Source organism: Trichechus manatus, unplaced genomic scaffold (assembly GCF_000243295.1).
Source record: "Trichechus manatus latirostris isolate Lorelei unplaced genomic scaffold, TriManLat1.0 scaffold00038, whole genome shotgun sequence".
NCBI classification, from domain to species: Eukaryota; Metazoa; Chordata; class Mammalia; order Sirenia; family Trichechidae; genus Trichechus; species Trichechus manatus.
The window spans coordinates 15200699-15216421 of NW_004443974.1; the positions used below are offsets into that span (position 1 = coordinate 15200699).

The 15723-nt window shown below is 40.8% G+C and overlaps 1 protein-coding gene across 2 annotated transcripts in view; it reads left to right on the forward strand.

The window, feature by feature from the left end:
* ABL1 (ABL proto-oncogene 1, non-receptor tyrosine kinase) overlaps nucleotides 1-15723 on the forward strand; it is a 163642-nt gene that overhangs the window by 144158 nt on the left and 3761 nt on the right. For both annotated transcript variants that reach the window (XM_004375763.2, XM_012555374.2), the window contains exons 5-10: nucleotides 2763-2847; nucleotides 3464-3641; nucleotides 5450-5634; nucleotides 13066-13218; nucleotides 14811-14900; nucleotides 15254-15418. In XM_004375763.2, the coding sequence (XP_004375820.1) occupies nucleotides 2763-2847; nucleotides 3464-3641; nucleotides 5450-5634; nucleotides 13066-13218; nucleotides 14811-14900; nucleotides 15254-15418 (856 nt within the window). The remainder of the gene's footprint in view (nucleotides 1-2762; nucleotides 2848-3463; nucleotides 3642-5449; nucleotides 5635-13065; nucleotides 13219-14810; nucleotides 14901-15253; nucleotides 15419-15723) is intronic.

The window sequence follows — 15723 nt, forward strand, 5'->3', positions numbered from 1 at the left end:
CGAGCCTGATTAGAATATACCCGTGAGACATTGAGTCTGGAAGAGTTTATCTGTGAGAAAGAAACAAAAACAGAATTAATTAAAGAACCATCCTTTCTTTCCATATAAGCAATATGTTTAGTCTACCTCTCAGGAATAGAGATCGGCTGTCTTACTAATAATAAAAGTGAGTACCACTGATTGTGTTTGACCATATTCTGAGTACTCTACTCGGAACTCTTAATCAATAAGGTAGATACTGCTATTCTTTCCATTTTGCAGATGGGATAACAGAGATTCAGAGAGGTTAAGTAACTTCCAAGGTCATATAGCAACAGAGCTAAATTCAGCGTACTGTACTTCACAAGCCACCCTCTTAACCACTTCGCTGTATCATCCAAAACGTTTATCTGCATCTGGACCAGGCCAGTCAATCCTTGTGAACCATCTCCCTCCCTAATACAGACTTAGAAAAGACAAGGCTGAAGATTCAGTGTGTTTCCTTTACCCTGATTTATCTCATTTTGCAGTGTTTCTAATTAAGTAACATCTTCAAACAGATGATGAAAAATTTTAATTAAAAGTAAAGGAATGTAACCAGTAACATCAGGGACATTTCCAGTTTAACACAACTACAAACTTAAGTTGCTGCTAGTAGTTTAAATTATAATTGAATTAGCTCTGATTTCCAGCAGGGGGAGACAAGTTCACACTGATTTTCCTGAAAGCAAAAAAAAAAAAAACAAGGAATTATATACATTGTGTGTGTTTGTGTGTGCACACGCCCGGGTATGTGCACGCGGGTGTGTGTGTGTGTGTGTGTATGGGAAAGTCAGAAAGACAAAAAGAAATGCCTTTCAAAGCCATATCGTTCCTTTTGCTTGTCCACACCCTCTTAAGATTGATAACATAGTTCTTTTAGGAAAGGCTCAGTAACCTTAAGAACAAACGATGTTACTGAAATTATTTCAGTTTGCATGGTTTATTATGTGGTACTTTAAAAAACAGACTCCACCTGTCTAGAAAGCTTCATTTCAGAGCTTTTTTTGAACATATTGTTGACCAGGCACAATCCTCAAGGCCCCAAGTTCTGTACGTGAGCAGCATGGAATTCCCCAGTCCTGGCAGGCCTTCTCACCAGCCTTTGACGGTACTGTGTCACCTGGTAAATCAGAGCATTCCGCGCCAAAAACGGCACGGTCTGCTGAGCGTGTTCAGGAGCAGAGAGGACTCAGAAGACTTAAATAGCCAAAGGAGTGGCAGCAGGAATGAGGTCTTTTCTCCCGTACAGCTTGACACGGTGACTACCAACAATGTTTAATTGACATTAAGAGCAGCTTGCCATTTTGAAAGAGCAATACATTGTTTCTAAGTTTGTTTCATGGAGCCCTAAGCTAAGTGATAATACGCTGACACATACTCTCACTGGTCATGCTTCACTTATAAACATGATTGACCAAAGCAAGAAAGCTCTAAGTAAAGGTTGACCTGTCCTCTGCAAGTCTTCCTCACATGCAGGGGCAGCCACAGTGAGTGCTGTAGTAAGGACACTTTAACCTGCTGTCCCCCAAGAGGCAGGTACAGTGTATAGGGGTACACATTTAAAATAAAGTTGATAAAGCTTTCCTCCTCAGGGAGTCTAATTTTCAAGAAGTCCAGCCCCACTTCTCTTCAGACATACATACTCCATGGTGAAACTTGGGGGGGGGTCAGTATATTGCTTCCTTCTTTGGCCGTATAGCCAGGTTCTCACAGCTGAAGAGACTGTATTATTTACCAACACCCGGCTTCTTGTTTTGATGGTCAGCTCATAGGACAGTGTTTTTTTTTTTTTTTGTTTGTTTGTTTTAAAGTGAAAAAGAGCCTTACTGATACCTATGTGTAGCCAAAGCAAAGGCTCCTATGTGATAGGGTCTACCACAGGACCAGGGCACAGCTCTTCTGACTTGAGCCTAGACTGGAAATAAGTGAGGAAATGTAGAAATATTATCACATTTGCCCTGGGTATTTACTAATATCTTTTTCTCCCCCTTGGCATTTAGATACTGTGAACTTGCTAAAACATGACGTGTACTGATGATACTTGTGAATCTGTTAGGGAGCTGCTGGTGAGCATTATTTTAGAATCTGAGTAATTGACCTGACAGATAGTGGTGATTGCTTCATTAAGAGCCCGATGATGCCGCACTCCTAAGCAGTTCAGCATCCTCTGTTTCTGCCGTATTTTAAGGCATCATTCTTCATCAGTTACTCAATATATTTTTGTGTCACCAGGGCATAGCTGGTGTCTTCCCTTAAATCAGAGATGTTTCAGATTCGTCAAGTGATTTTTTTTTTTTTTAAGGATGTTAGGAATCCTTGGAAATCATATTTCTTAGTTGATTTGATGCCAAAGCTGATCTCAGGGAAAGTAGTACCATGTTTATAGTGTTTGCCTGTCCACATCTCCTCCACACATCCACCCCACCCCCAGCGTCACACAACAGTGGGAACAAATACATTCTGCATAGCAGCCACCAGAAACAAGTCGCCAACGTGTACAAGGCAACTTTGATTTGTTGCCCTGGGTGAGCATTCAGAAAGTTCAGTAACAAAGGAGAAAAGTCTCTGCCATTGGGCTGATGATCGGCTGCCACTGAGCATGTCCAGAGCAGCATGGCAGTGAAGATGGTGGCCCAGGTCAATCATCTGTTGAAGCTTCAGTTTATATTAGCCATGCAAGTCATACTCTTCCACTTAAACATTTTCCTTGCTGAAATAATTTCACTGCTTTTTTTTCACAGGAGGACACCATGGAGGTGGAAGAGTTCTTGAAAGAAGCTGCAGTAATGAAAGAGATCAAACACCCTAATCTAGTGCAGTTACTCGGTAGGTGTTCAGAGCTCTGAAGAGAGGGACTTTTAATTAAACCCTCTGAGATGATGCAGATGCTGTTAAAGAAGAGATAAGCAGCTTACTACATTAAGATTTCTGATTTGGACGTCTTTACCAACATTCAGCCCCTGGTAAAAGGTCTATGTGGGATGGTGTGCATGTGTGCTCTTACGTGTGTGAGAGAGAGAGAGGGAAGTGTTATTATTTTAAATCGATACCTAAAAACAGAGAATGCAAATCTCAAATTGGCTTCTGAAACTTAAGAATTTTCAAGAGTTCTCTCACTCAAGTGATTCTGTAAGTAGACGTAACCATCAGAGCTGAGATGGCGGTGAACTAACAGCGATTTATATCATTTGATGTGAGGCCGTGTAAGTTCAAGTTCAAGTTCACTGGCTTGAGAGAAAGAAAAGAACATGGTTGTATCCCTCCCATAGGAGCACAGTCTCAAGCCACAAGTGCCCGGAACCACATTAGAGGTTGGGCCCACAACTTAAGAGCAGAGTCAGAATCCATTTCAGAAGGCTTTTTCTTTAGTGCCTGTCCTTTCTGATGCTTGTTCAGTTGGGAATCAAGCAGCACACTGAAGCCCTTGATGTCTTGTTGGCAGGGGTCTGTACCCGGGAGCCCCCGTTCTATATAATCACCGAGTTCATGACCTATGGGAACCTGTTGGATTACCTGAGGGAGTGCAATCGGCAGGAGGTGAATGCTGTGGTGCTACTGTACATGGCCACTCAGATCTCGTCAGCCATGGAGTACCTGGAGAAGAAGAACTTCATCCACAGGTAGGAGCCTGGCAAAGCAGCCGTCCCCACAGAGCCACAGAGTGTGGAACCCGGGCATCCTTTTACAAAAAAAACCCAGTCTACGTGGTTTAATGGCTCAGCTTCTAACTTTAGTGCTGGCAACACATTGGACCTCGGAACAAAGGCAAATGCTAGGTTCCTGACATAGCCGGCTTTGGGCATGCATCCAGGACTAAATTCAGCCTGGCCTAGGCCCTGGACCAATGAAGCAGTTAATCCCCAGGGTAAGAAGTATTTCACTTCTGAACCATTTTGGACTAAGTGGAATATTAAATGAAGTGCATAAAAGGCGTCCTTCCTAATAATCACAGCTCCCTCCGAAATAGAGTGCTCATTGTTCCTTCGAGGCCAGCGTTCATCAGTAATGACCTCTTCCTGGGAGTGGTTGGCATTGCTTTTACATAAACTCATGGTAACAGCCAGTACCTAGGCTTTGTTTTTTTGTGGGTTTCTTTTTTTTTTTCCTCCTCTCTATCAGCATTCCGTTCTCCACTTAACTTGCTGTCATCAGGTTCAGGGATGTTTCCACTATTGTCAGAACTGTATATGTGTAGGCCTAAATTAAGCATCTTTGCTGTTTTAAAGGCTGGAGTGTTTTGACCTTCAAGTGTGCCACAATTATCCTGGCCTTTGCATTCTTTGCTGGTGGAAGTGGCTTCCTAGCAAAGTAATGGCATATGCAGGACAGAGTCTGATGGGCTTTGCAGGAGTATTTTATACAAGATGTTCTCCACACCACAGTTGTGACCTTTCCTACCCAATTAACTGAAGTATGAAACCTGTACGTGAGATTTCATAGTGAGGAATAAGAGTATCATGTGTGAAATGTTGGCGGTTCCTTGTAAGACAGATTTTCTATGCTCCAGGAGAGCCCGATTCAGATGCTCTGTCACTCAAGAAAGCGAACCCTCTGATGCTGCAAATGGAGATTTCTTCACTTCTGGTTTGTCTTGCATGGCTAGGCCCATTCCATCTTCATTCAGGCAAACTTAAAATGCTTTCCCAAAATCCTATTAGGCACAACTGTTCTGTATTTAATTTCTCTCTGATTGCTGATGATCAAGCTATCTTATGCAGCCATCGCCTTAAGCTGCTGCTATTTCTCATTCCTCCTATCCAGTTTGCCTTGTGATTTCATGGATAATGTCCCTGAACCAAAGATCAGACTCCTACCTCTCTGGGAGAATCAGGAGGCAAGAGGAAGCTGATGATACAGGAGAGAGTTTTTAGGTTACATTTGGGTAAGCATCAGGAAGAAAGAAAAGTAAGAAGCACAGTTTGAATTAGGAATGCTATGGGCTTTAGATTCTGAATAGGATAGAAGGAGACTCACTCTGCTGTAAGCTTCTTGCAGTCAAGGACTGGGCTAAGGTTTTTTCCCCTGTACCTGGCATATAGTAGTAATAACTGCACAAACACCCAACATTTACTGTGCTCAAGGCATCAGTTGAAGCACTTTACATATTAATTCATTACTAGTCACAACATCCTTAAGAGGTAGGTGCTGTTATTACTACCTTCATTTTACAGATGAGATAACCGAGTCCTAAAGTAATAAGCTTGCTCCAAGTCATGGGGCCAGGGAGCCCACTTTGCCGCCTCTCAGTGTGGCAGGAGCTCAGTGTATGTTTGCAGAGGAACCACACTGCTCCCCGATGGGGAGTTAACGCAAGTTTCCAGGGAACCAGACTTGATTTTCCCATTGTTGGTGTTGTACTTTTACTCAACGGTGGTGAAGCTGGAAAGCTACCCAGGAGCTCTCATGGATGAACTTTTTCCTTTCCCAGGGATCTTGCTGCCCGAAACTGCCTGGTAGGGGAAAACCACTTGGTGAAGGTGGCTGATTTTGGCCTGAGCAGGTTAATGACAGGGGATACCTACACAGCCCACGCCGGAGCCAAGTTCCCGATCAAATGGACCGCCCCGGAAAGCCTGGCCTACAACAAGTTTTCCATTAAGTCTGATGTCTGGGGTAAGGGCTGCTGCTGCTGCTCTGTACAGTCTGTGCCAGCCAGAGGGTCGGTGCCTTTCTCCCTCTTTCTTCCTCTCCCTGCTTTTTTACCTCCTTTTTCTTGCTCTCTTTCATTTCTTTGTTTTCCTTCTCATTTTTTTTTTTTTCCTTTTTCATTTTAAAATCTTTTCTCCCCTGTGTTTTTCTCTCCGAAATGAAGTAAAAGTAAGCTTTCTTTTCCAGAGTAATTCAGAGGCAGATTAACTTTTTTTTCACTTACCATCTTTATGTCTTCAACCTAAGTCTACTGCTTGGGTTTGCTGGAGCACTCACTGTAGGCACCCAGAGACTTCTCTATGCAGGGAATGCTGATTAATTTGTTTTCGTCTTTAGGCTACTGTGCTCTAAGCCTTATGTGATAATTTTTTATTTTTACCTTTTTTTTTTTTTAAACTCTATTGTGGAAAATCGTAAGCATATGCTAAAGAAGACAGTCATATAATGAACTTCTGTATGCCTGTCACCCAGCTTTAATAATCTGTATCCTACCTTGACACTTACTATTTTGAAGCAAATCCCAGACATCATATTATTTTGTCCATAAATATTTTAATATGTGTTTCTTAAAGATGACGTTTTAAATTAACATAACCACCATGCCCCTCCCCCCAAAATTGACAGTAATTTCTAAATATTATCAAATATCCAGTGTTCAGTTTTCCAGTGGAATCATAGCAGTCGTACTTTTTTTTGGTTTGAATTTGATCCAGATATGGTTCACATAATGGTTAGTTGATATATCTCTTAAGCATCTTTTAATTTTTAGGTTCTCTTTCCATCTCTTTATTCTCTTGCTGTTTATTTGTTGAAGAAACCCAGTCATTTGTCCTTTAGAGTTTCCCACATCTGGATTTTTGCTGACTGTAATTTGCTGTTATTTGTTCCTCTATCTTCAGTGGAAACCCTGGTGGCGTAGTTAAGAGCTATGGCTGCTAACCAAAAGGTTGGCAGTTCGAATCCACCAGGTGCTCCTTGGAAACTCTGTGGGGGTAGTTCTACTCTGACCGCTATAGGTTCTGACCCCTGTCGGGTCGCTATGAGTTGGAATTGACAGCAACGGGTTTGGTTTTTGGTTTTATCTTCAGTATTTCTAGTAAATTAATGGTTGGGTCTAGACAGCTTGATCATATTCAGATTTGACTTTTTGGTAAAATTACATCATAGAAAGTGGTGTGCTCTTTTATCAGCAGGTACACAATGCTTAGTTTTCTCTCTTTTTTGCGCTTTTTTATTTTTTTAGCAGCAAATCTACTTTTTTTCTCATACAAATGTAGCTGATCATGTTTCTTCCATTCCTTTGACCAAATTAGAAAGCACAGAACCAGCTATGCATCAAAACACCTCCCCTGAAATGCATTTTACTTACCGTCATTACTCCTGTTTGCATCTTTTTTTTTAACACTGCTTTTCTTGTTGTTTCAGTTTTCTCTTTTTTTATGATTTTACCAGTTGTTGATACCCAGTGCCTACATCCGTTACTTTACTAGAGGTTTCAAAATGGTAATATTCTAATCCTGTCATTCCTTATTCATTAGCTGAATGCGTCTGTAAGAGGAACTTCCCTCACGTACTGTTTGGTTACTCAGTGGTATAGTTCCTATAGGATAGACAGGATAAAGGCTTGCTTCTTTGCCTTAAGTACCAGTTTTCAAAATAACAAGTTGGCATCCTAATACCCTTCAGTGGTTACCAGTTAAGTGTTTGTTGTTGTTTTTCTTTGGTAGTAGTATTATGAACCCAGGGATTTAAATATATTTGATATCTTTCAATCACCGCGGTTATTTTCCTTATTGGTATTCAGATTGTCTCATCTTTGGCCAGTGGGAACCTCTTGAAATTAGCTCCTACTCCTTTTGACAAGAAACTGGTAGTCTTTATAGCTTCCATGCTTTCTGGAATGATGGAATGTTCCAGGTTCATCTTGTGCATTTCCTGCCTCAGACCTGGAATCAGCCATTTCTCCAAGGAGTCCTGGTTTCTTTTAATGGAAAGTGTAATTTCAAAACCATAATTTGGGCACTAGGGGTTACTTATTGCCATATTGTTTTGGGGCATTATCAGAGGACACAACTGGGATTTGTTTTCTATTTATGAATTTTTTATTTTTACTGGGAGATGAGTTGGGAAGTCACCTTGGGTATACCCCCCAGGGAATGTCCATTGTCCGCTCTAATCTTCCTGGGATGTTTTTTGAATTTTTTCTTTTTCTTAGAGTTACTGCTCTTGCTGCTAGCACCCTCTTTGGGTCCATTGCTGACTGGCTCCTCCTTGGAAGAAAGTTTCTTCTAAGGATTGTTTTCTATTGGAAAAAAAAAAATTTTTTTTAAGAATAAACTATATCATGGATTCATATTGGTACTATCAATTCAGATTTAGGGTTATAGGGTTTTTTATTTAGTCTCTTCTATCTTTATCTCCTTTCTTCTGTGCCAAAAATTCTGATTCTCAATGTCATCAGGAAATATATAATTAGAAATATGCATTTGCTCTATCCCATAATACACGTACAACAATTCAAGAATACTGATATCAGCACTACTACCAACAGCACGATTACAATATGCAGGTTAAGTTTTGCTTTTGATGTTTTTGTTTTGTTTTTGGCACCTTTTTATCCTTAAAATGTGTTTTATTAGGGATGTGCAGTCATGTTACTTGTTGTAAAATCATTTGGCACAGTCATCCCTGGTGAATATGCCATCAGTTGGATACAGGTTTAGGTTCATTTGCTTAACTTTAATTTTTATTTTCAAGGATTGCTTGTTTTTCCATTTAAGTTTGTTTTATAATTATGTAAAACAATCCCTGCCCCCTTCATCCTATTTCCAGCGTACCCCTGTACGTAACATACGTGCACACTTATTTGTTATTTACTTAGATTTATCCTTCTGTCATGGTTTGAATTATGTCCCCCCAAAAAATGTGTGTATCAATTTGGTTAGGCCATGATTCCTGGTAACTGTGATTTTCCTATATGTTGTAAATCCTGCCTCTGTGATGTTAATGAGGGGGAGGATGGGTGGCAGTTGTGTCAAGACTGGATTGTGTCCTGAGGCAATCTCTTGAGATATAAAAGACAGAAGTGAGCAGTGAGACGGGGGACCTCATACCATCAAGAAAGCAGTGCCGGGAGCAGAGCGCCTCCTTTGGACTGGGGTCCCTGCGCCGAGAATCTCCTAGTCCAGGGGAACACTGATGAGAAGGCCAAGAGAGAGAAAGCCTTCCCCTGGAGCTGACACCCTGAATTTGGACTTTTAGCCTACTTTACTGTAAGGAAATAAACTTCTCTTCGTTAAAACCATCCACTTGTGGTATTTCTGTTATGGCAGCACTAGATGACTAAGACAGAATTTGGTACCGGGAGTGGGGTGCTGCTCTAACAGATACCTAAAATGTGGAAGCAGTTCTAAAACTGTGAATGGATAGACGTGCGGCAGTGACAGAGGACCTACAGCAGCAGAGAGCCAACAGCAGCAGAACCAGGAGACCGGTGAAAGACGGAGCTGGAGCCAACCCACTGAGTGAGAGAGCTGAATGCCTGTGAGCAGGAGGCTTCCTGGCGGAGTGGGGCGCCTCTGGGCACTTATCGGTGGAGCTAGGCTTGCTGACCCACGGAGCGAGAGAGCTGAGTGTCTGCACAAAAGGCTTCCTGGCGGAGTGGGGTGCCTCCGGGCACTTACCGGTGGAGGTACTGAGCTTTGGAACACTTGCCCCAGCAGGGCAGATGTGGGCGTGAGGCCCGAGGCCCAAGGGCCGAGACAACATAGGAAGCAGAAGCTGAAGAGGCAAGGGACACAAGAAGCAGAGCTGCTTCAGTCTCAAAAGGTATGGCCATGACCTCAGGGGTTTCAAAGGGTGGAGCCATGGCCTCTGGTGTTTCTAAGGGTGGAGCTGTCACTCCCACGGACTAGGAGAATGGTGCGCCTAAAGCCAAGGGAGCAGAGTTGCTGTCCCAGTGGGCCTGGAAGGCGGAGCTGAAGCCCAGGGCCGAGGGGCCTCCACTCAAAATCCAGAGACTGTGGCCTATACCTAGAGTCTGGAGGGCAGGGCTATTGTGTAAATTGTCTCAGAGAATGGAGGATTATTTTCAAAGCCTTGAGGGCTAATGTAATGGGTTCTGCTGACTTGCTTGATGCCTGTTATCACTTCTTTCCCTGCAATTTCTCCCATTTGTAATGGAAATGTTTAGCTTGTGTCTGTTCTGTCATTGTACCTTTGGAAGCAGGTAACTTGTATTCTAGATTTCACAGATGAAGAGGAATTTTTTGGATTTTGGACTTGGAGTTAAGACTTTTGCTATGATATGATGGGGTGAATATGTTTTCCATGTTGCAAGGATGTGATTTTTTAGGAGCCAAAGGGTGGAATGTCATGGTTTGAATTACGTCCCCCAAAAAATGTGTGTATCAATTTGGTTAGGCCATGATTCCTGGTACTGTGTGATTTTCCTGTATGTTGTAAACCTGCCTCTATGATGTTCATGAGGGAGGATGGGTGACAGTTGTGTTAGTAAGGCAGGACCTGATCTACAAGACTGGATTGTGTTCTGAGGCAGTCTCTTGAGATATAAAAGACAGAAGTGAGCAGTGAGACAAGGGGACCTCATACCATCAAGAAAGCAGTGCCGGGAGCAGAGTGTGTCCTTTGGACTGGGGTCCCTGCACCGAGAAGCTCCTAGTCTGGAGGAACACTGATGAGAAGGCTGAGAGAAAGAAAGCCTTCCCCTGGAGCTGACATCCGGAATTTGGACTTTTAGCCTACTTACTGTAAGGAAATGAACTTCTCTTCGTTAAAGCCATCCACTTGTTGTGGTTTTTCTGTTATGGCAGCACTAGATGACTAAGACACCTTCCATCTTTTTTTTTTTTTTTTTTGGTCCAGATCATTATGTGTATTCATAGACCCCCTTTCTTAGAAAAACTATAGCAAACTAGACATAATTTTCTCCACTGTGCTTTTTTCTGTTGCATTCTGGAGATAATTTCATAGTAGTATGTAGAAACATCCCTCGTTCCTTTTTTACAGCTTTATGGAACTCTGTTATGTAGGTGAACCATAGTTTATTGTTTTATGAGATCATGTTAAATTTGTAAGTTATCTGAGGGAGAACTGACCTCTTTATGAAGTTGAATTTTCTCATCCAAGAACGTGTTTCTTTCTATTTGTTGAAGTCTGTTTTGGGGCATTTCTTATTAAATGTATACTTCGGTACTTTTATTTGTTTATTTATTGCTATCAAAAATAGTCTTCTCTTCCATTATAATGTCTGCTTTGTTTTATATATGAACGCTATTGATTTTTTAAATGAACTTTTTATTGTGGAATAATTTTGGATTTACAGAAAAGTTACAAAGATAGTACAGAGGATTCTCATATACCTCTCACCCAGTTTCCTTTGATGTTAACATCTTACACTACCATGGTACATTTGTCACAACCGAACAGACATTGGTTACTTACTGTTACTGAACTCTAGAGTTTATTTGGATTTTACCAGTTTTTCCATCAATATTCTTTCTGCTCCAGAATCCAGTTCAGGTCACCTCCAGGGCACCACATTGTATTTAGTTATCATGCCTCCCCAGATTCCTCTCATCTTCCAGTCTGTCTTTATTTTCCTTGACTTTGACAGTTTTGGGGAGTACTAGCTAGGTGTACTGTAGAATGTCCCCCAATCTGGGTTTGTAAGATGTTTTTATTGTGATTAGTTTGGGGTTATGGGTTTTTTGAAAGAATATAACAGAAGTGACATGATATGAAGGGGTACCTGATATCCACATGACGTCTCCAGTGATGTTAACCTTCATCACTTGGTTAAGTACTGCCAGGTTTCTCCACTGTAAAGTTACCAGTTTTCCTTTCCCTTGCTCTGTTCTTTAGAAGCAAGTCACTAAATCCAGCCCACCCTCAATGGAGTAGGGAGGTTAGCAATCATTTATTTATATCAATATGGACTCATGTATACTTATTTTATACTTTGGGTTATACTTCAGTGCTACGCTATTTTCATGTTCATATTGTTCCAGCTTTGATCTTTGGAAGCTCATTTAGGTTGTTTTCCTATGCCCCTTTGACATGTCCCCATCTTTTTGGTTTTTGAGCACTTCCTTACTTTCTGGTACTACAAGATGATCCATACTCATTGCATTTCCCTATCCCAGCCCTAGAATCAGCCATTTCTCCAAGGAGCTCTGGTTCCTTTTATTGGAGAATGGTATTTAGAAATCAAGATCTGGACACTGGCTATACTTGTTGCTTCTGGAGTGTCACTGCTTCTAGTTCCTCTGAACATATAGAACTAGGTAATATATATGTGTATACTAACCCATGTATATACACGTCTATAATTGCTTCTGTATCTCTCCATCTGTATATATACTAAACTAACATGAGTTTATACTGATATCTCTGGTCCTAATCTAGTACAACTGGGTTCTTCCTAGTGAAGGCTACTGATTTTTTGCATGTTAATTTTATAAATTGCTAGTTTACTAAATTTTCTTGTTGTTGTATAAGTTTTTCCATTGGTTCTTTGGTGTTTTCGAGATATGTAATTATATCATCTGCAGATAGAGATAGTTGTGTCTGTTCTCAAGTTTTAAATGCTTCTAATTTCTTTCTCTTGTCTAATTGCGTTGGTTAATATATAGCTCCGTGCAGTGTTAAATAGAAAAGGAGGTGAAAGGCATCTTTGTCTAGTTCCTGACTTTAATGGGAAGGCTTCTAATGTTCCTTATTAATAAATGTATTTACTTTTGGTCTAAGATACATATATTTTATTATATTCAGGAAGTATCCATCAAATCCTATTAAGATGAATGGGTGTTGAATTTTGTTAGACTCCTGACAGATTGTTGTAGTTACTCTGCTTTGTATATACATAAGGGTCCATGAGAGAAAGAACTATAAACTACTTACTGTGATTGAAACGTTCCAAAGATTCCATAAGGTTTTTAAGAAAATTTTAGCATTGGAATGGGCCTTAGAGATAATCTTGTACACCCAGAAAAGAATGGTGGCCTGTCTTAGTCTCATACCTAGTTGACTACAGAGCAGTGCGTAGAACTTGACCTCCTAACTTTCAGCCCTATGTTCTTTCCATGACATATTCCAGCAAAATGGTCACATTACCTAAAAGACCACATAGGGGTTGATCAGTACAGTCCTCTTAATTTCTTTAGCACATTTGCTCTGTGGTGGTGAATAAACTGAAAATCTGATACTGTCTTGTTCTGTCCTGGGTTGTTAATTAAGAAGCCTGTTAAAATCTGTCAGGGCCTGGACTGCTTCTGAAGGCGTAACTTTTGATGTGTACTGCACAGGTGGTTAGTTTTAAATGTAATCGAGTTAAATCTTACACATCTTCAACTTTTTCTTTCTTTTTTCTTTTAGCATTTGGAGTATTGCTTTGGGAAATAGCTACCTATGGCATGTCACCTTATCCAGGAATTGACCTGTCCCAGGTGTATGAACTACTGGAGAAAGACTATCGCATGGAACGCCCAGAAGGCTGCCCAGAGAAAGTCTATGAACTCATGCGAGCATGTGAGCCTTTCCCAGCCAGTTTTAAAAATTATACGTGGGCATTGTAAGAAATTCCAGCAATGCAGGAGTATACACATAAAGTAAAGAATTAGAGTATTCTATTTCCTTCCTCATTCCCATTCCTCAGAGGCAACTAATGTAATAGTTTGGTACATATTTTTCCAAACTGTTTTCAGTGTTTTATATACCTTTATTTATAGATATATACAGGCAGTCCTTGGATTACGAACGAGTTCCATTCCTAAGTCTGTCTTTATGTTGAGTTCGTACGTAAGTTGGAACGGTTAGGTACGATTCATAGTTAATGTCAGTTAGTCAGATGTTTGCCGTAGTATATAGTGTACCTTTCTATGCATAAAAACCATTAAAGAAACACTTCCATATATGCTAGAATATCATGAATGTAATAATACAGTGATAATAATTTTTTGATGCATGTCACAAAGTAGCACCCATTGTTATTATGAACCACTGTATGTACCTCAAATTTTTAATATAATGGGCTTTGCAGGGACTGGTTCGTAACTACAGGTTGTACGCAAGTTGGACGTTTGTAACCCGGGGACTGCCTGTATACGTGAGAGTTTTTTGTTTTTTAAGCAAAAATTGGATTGATCTATACTAAACCTAGGGTTCTTATTAATAAATACAGATTTCTGGGCCATACCTCCAAACATTCTAATATAGTAGATAAACATGCCAGGTAATGCTTATCCAGCCGGTGTTATTTATATTTGTATTATTATATTTATATGATTTTGTATTATTTTCTCAACTTTTTCCACTTATTATTAGTATAGCAGGCGTATCTTTGCATGTTTGTATATTTAGATCTCTCTCTTCCATATTCATATAGCTGCCTAGCATTCCATTAAATGATGTATTCATTTGTCCAGTCCTCTTTTGGTGAGCGTTTGATTGTTTTGCACATTTATTTGTTGCCATTATAAACTAGGCAGGAACAAACATCCTTGTAAATACATCTCTGCCCACTTATACCAATATTTCTAAAAGCTGACTTGTTGATTCAGAGGGATTTGTGTATTTTAAGTATTGATAGATTTTTACCAAATTATATTCCAGAAAAGATTGTACCAATTTGTACTCCTCCCAGAAGTGTATATAAGTGACTTTCTCTACATCTTCACTGAAGCTGGGCATTATCAAGCCTTGTAATCATTTTTAATCTCATTTTAATGAGATTAATTAGCATTTCTTTCCTGATAAGGATTTCAGACTTTGATAACCATAAAGTGTAAGGGTGGAATAGAAGGCGGTTTATTTGGTTTAGTAATTCTCTGCACCAGCTGCAGTGAGGATGGGGGAAATATATTTGTAAATGAAGTTCTTACTGTCAGAAGTCTCTCTGGGGTTTTACAACCCATATTCTTGCCAGTATCTAACGTCTTTTCAAATTCCTAATGTCTGTAGTAGGACACAGTGGCATTTGTCATTTATAACTTGTTGCAGCAAAAGGTGGTTAGCAAGATTGGAATGCTTCTTTAATTTTCATACTTTTCCTTGAGGATTGCTAGCTCTAAGCTTGTTAACAAGGCCTCATGGGTGGTCTGACTCTGGTCTCATCTGTGTAGGTTGGCAGTGGAATCCCTCTGACAGACCCTCCTTTGCTGAAATCCATCAAGCCTTTGAAACAATGTTTCAGGAATCCAGCATATCAGATGGTAAAGTTGCCTTTCCCAGGGTGCTCTGCAGTTGGATGGAAGACTGGGCTAGGAGGGGCGGCCATGTTGGGACTAAGTCCCTGGTCCTTCATTTCACTTCCCAGTAGAAGTACATGGGCAAGCAAGTTATCTGAGACCAGAACGCTGGGCAGAGAGGCTGAATGTTGAGTTCTCTTGTCTTTTATAACCATGCCAAGTTCTTCTGAAAGATAAGTGCTGTTTCTTCAGCATCCCTATCTCTTTTCTAACTGTGTGTAGATGACCATTATTATCTTAAAAAGAAAAAGAACACCAACATACCAAAATGAAACCGTTACTGATGGCTGCTGGGTTTTTTTGTGTGTGGTTCTTAGAAGTGGAAAAGGAACTGGGGAAAAAAGGCATGCGAGGTGTTGCAAGTAATTTGCTGCAGGCCCCAGAGCTGCCCACCAAGACGAGAACCTCCAGGAAAGCTGCAGAGCACAAAGACTCTACTGACGTGCCTGAGACGCCCCACTCCAAGGGCCAGGGAGATAATGGTATGTCTCTCCCCCACCACCTTCTCTACCCTTGTCTGCTCTTCTGTCTCCCCCCACCAGAGGTTCAGGGGCCAGTGCAGGCAAAAGGAAAGTAGTAAGCAAAACCTGCATAGAATGGCAGGCAAATTCCACATTAGTGGTTCCTCCTCCTCCTCCTCCTGGGAATCCCCTAGGATCCATTGACTTTGGCAGTTAGTTTGGTCAGATAGGCAGAGATGCTGATGAAATCTACTGGAAAACGAATCCACCTTCTCATCTATTATTCAAAGCATTTGTGGTTGCTCTTCAGGGCAAATACAACAATA